Source organism: Cynara cardunculus (genome assembly GCF_001531365.2).
Source record: "Cynara cardunculus var. scolymus isolate 2C chromosome LG 2, CcrdV1, whole genome shotgun sequence".
Lineage (NCBI taxonomy): Eukaryota > Viridiplantae > Streptophyta > Magnoliopsida > Asterales > Asteraceae > Cynara > Cynara cardunculus.
In genome coordinates this window covers 30,778,323-30,779,756 of record NC_037529.1, presented here as the reverse complement: position 1 = coordinate 30,779,756, position 1,434 = coordinate 30,778,323, and the positions used below count along the sequence as shown (strand labels likewise).

The 1,434-nt window shown below is 29.1% G+C and overlaps 1 protein-coding gene across 1 annotated transcript in view; it reads left to right on the top strand.

Moving 5' to 3' along the window:
• The first annotated feature begins 231 nt into the window (after positions 1–231).
• The window catches only part of LOC112507831 (alanine--glyoxylate aminotransferase 2 homolog 3, mitochondrial-like), a 7,067-nt gene continuing 5,864 nt past the window's right edge, over positions 232–1,434 (top strand). Inside the window, exon 1 of the mRNA XM_025112552.1 lies at positions 232–523. Coding sequence (XP_024968320.1) covers positions 287–523 — 237 coding nt within the window. The 5' untranslated portion in view covers positions 232–286. The remainder of the gene's footprint in view (positions 524–1,434) is intronic.

The following is a 1,434-nucleotide window of genomic DNA, read 5'->3' as shown; positions in this document are numbered from 1 at the left end:
AACTTTTTATACATTTAAATGGGAATTATAAAATAAAGTTTAAAAATAAATTTATTTATATTTGTATAACATGGCCTAAATAAATTATTGACGGTGATAAGGTTGAAAGAGTCCAAGTGTTTAGTATCATCTAAAAGAGTGATCACACACGATTCATATTGCTTTCCACGCAACATTCACCATCATCCCTCTATAAATAATCTCATCAATTTCTTCTTTTTCTCAGAGAAGAGAGAGAGAGAGACATACATAACAACAGCAATAACAACCACAACCAACAGGAGAGATGCACAAATTCGCCACCTCATTACGGAGGCTAAACGCTTCAAGAGAACAATTCCGGCGATGTTTCTCTCAATTAGCTCAACGTCAAGCATCTATTGAAGAATCCGCTGCATCTGTCCCAATTATACCACCGTTTAATTACTCTCCTCCGCCCTACTCTGGCCCTACCGCTGAGGAAATCCTCCGTAAGCGCAAAGAGTTTCTCAGCCCTTCCATGTTCTTCTTCTACAAGAAGCCAGTAAGTTCCCCTGCCATCCTCAAGTTATTGTAGTAGCTTTGTGCATTGATGATCGAATCCGTCATTGTTTCGGTGTTGCACAAATAACTTGTACATCATGCATTATTAGTTGCATATATCTGCTACATATAGTTATTCAATTAAGATAATGGCAGAGATCTTAGAATTACAATTCTAAATCATCCCCGATTAATTCTTAAATTATATTTTGATAAAAAGACGATCACGATAAAATCCTCCAATTCTGTTGGTAAAATTTATCTTTTAGATGCTGTTTTGTTATTTATTGATCATATCGTTATCAACGATGTGGTTTGCATCTATGTAATTCAAATTATTGAGAAATGATATGAAATTGGTAATGAGCAATTTTTTATAAGTTAAATTTTTCTGACTTATGAAAAACTATTTATTACCAGTTTACTATTTTAACCATATTTTATTAATGTTTGTTAATTATTAATCTTATTGATATAAATTTTTGTCAAAGATATTGTTATAAATGATGAAAAATAAATTTTTACATGTTAAAAAATCAAATAAGTTAATAATATGGAAGACTGTCGTTTTTGGTCATTTTACATATATAAGCAAAATTTATCAAACATTAAAAAACAATTTATCAGTTTATTGTTTTTTGGTACAACTATAAGTTAATCCAAACATTTTTTATAAAACTCTGATTTAATATCATATAAATTAATAAAGTTTAAAAAAAAACATAAGTTGTTTTAAATAAGCAATCCCAAACAAACCCCTTATAATAAGATGCCTTTGGTTTTTTCCGATGGAGTAGTTATGATATAAAACAATGTGCTTTTATATTTCATCATTATTGGTTGTGGAAAACATAATTTTAAAATATTATATTTGAAGTTTTACGGTTTCGCATATATATATATATATATATA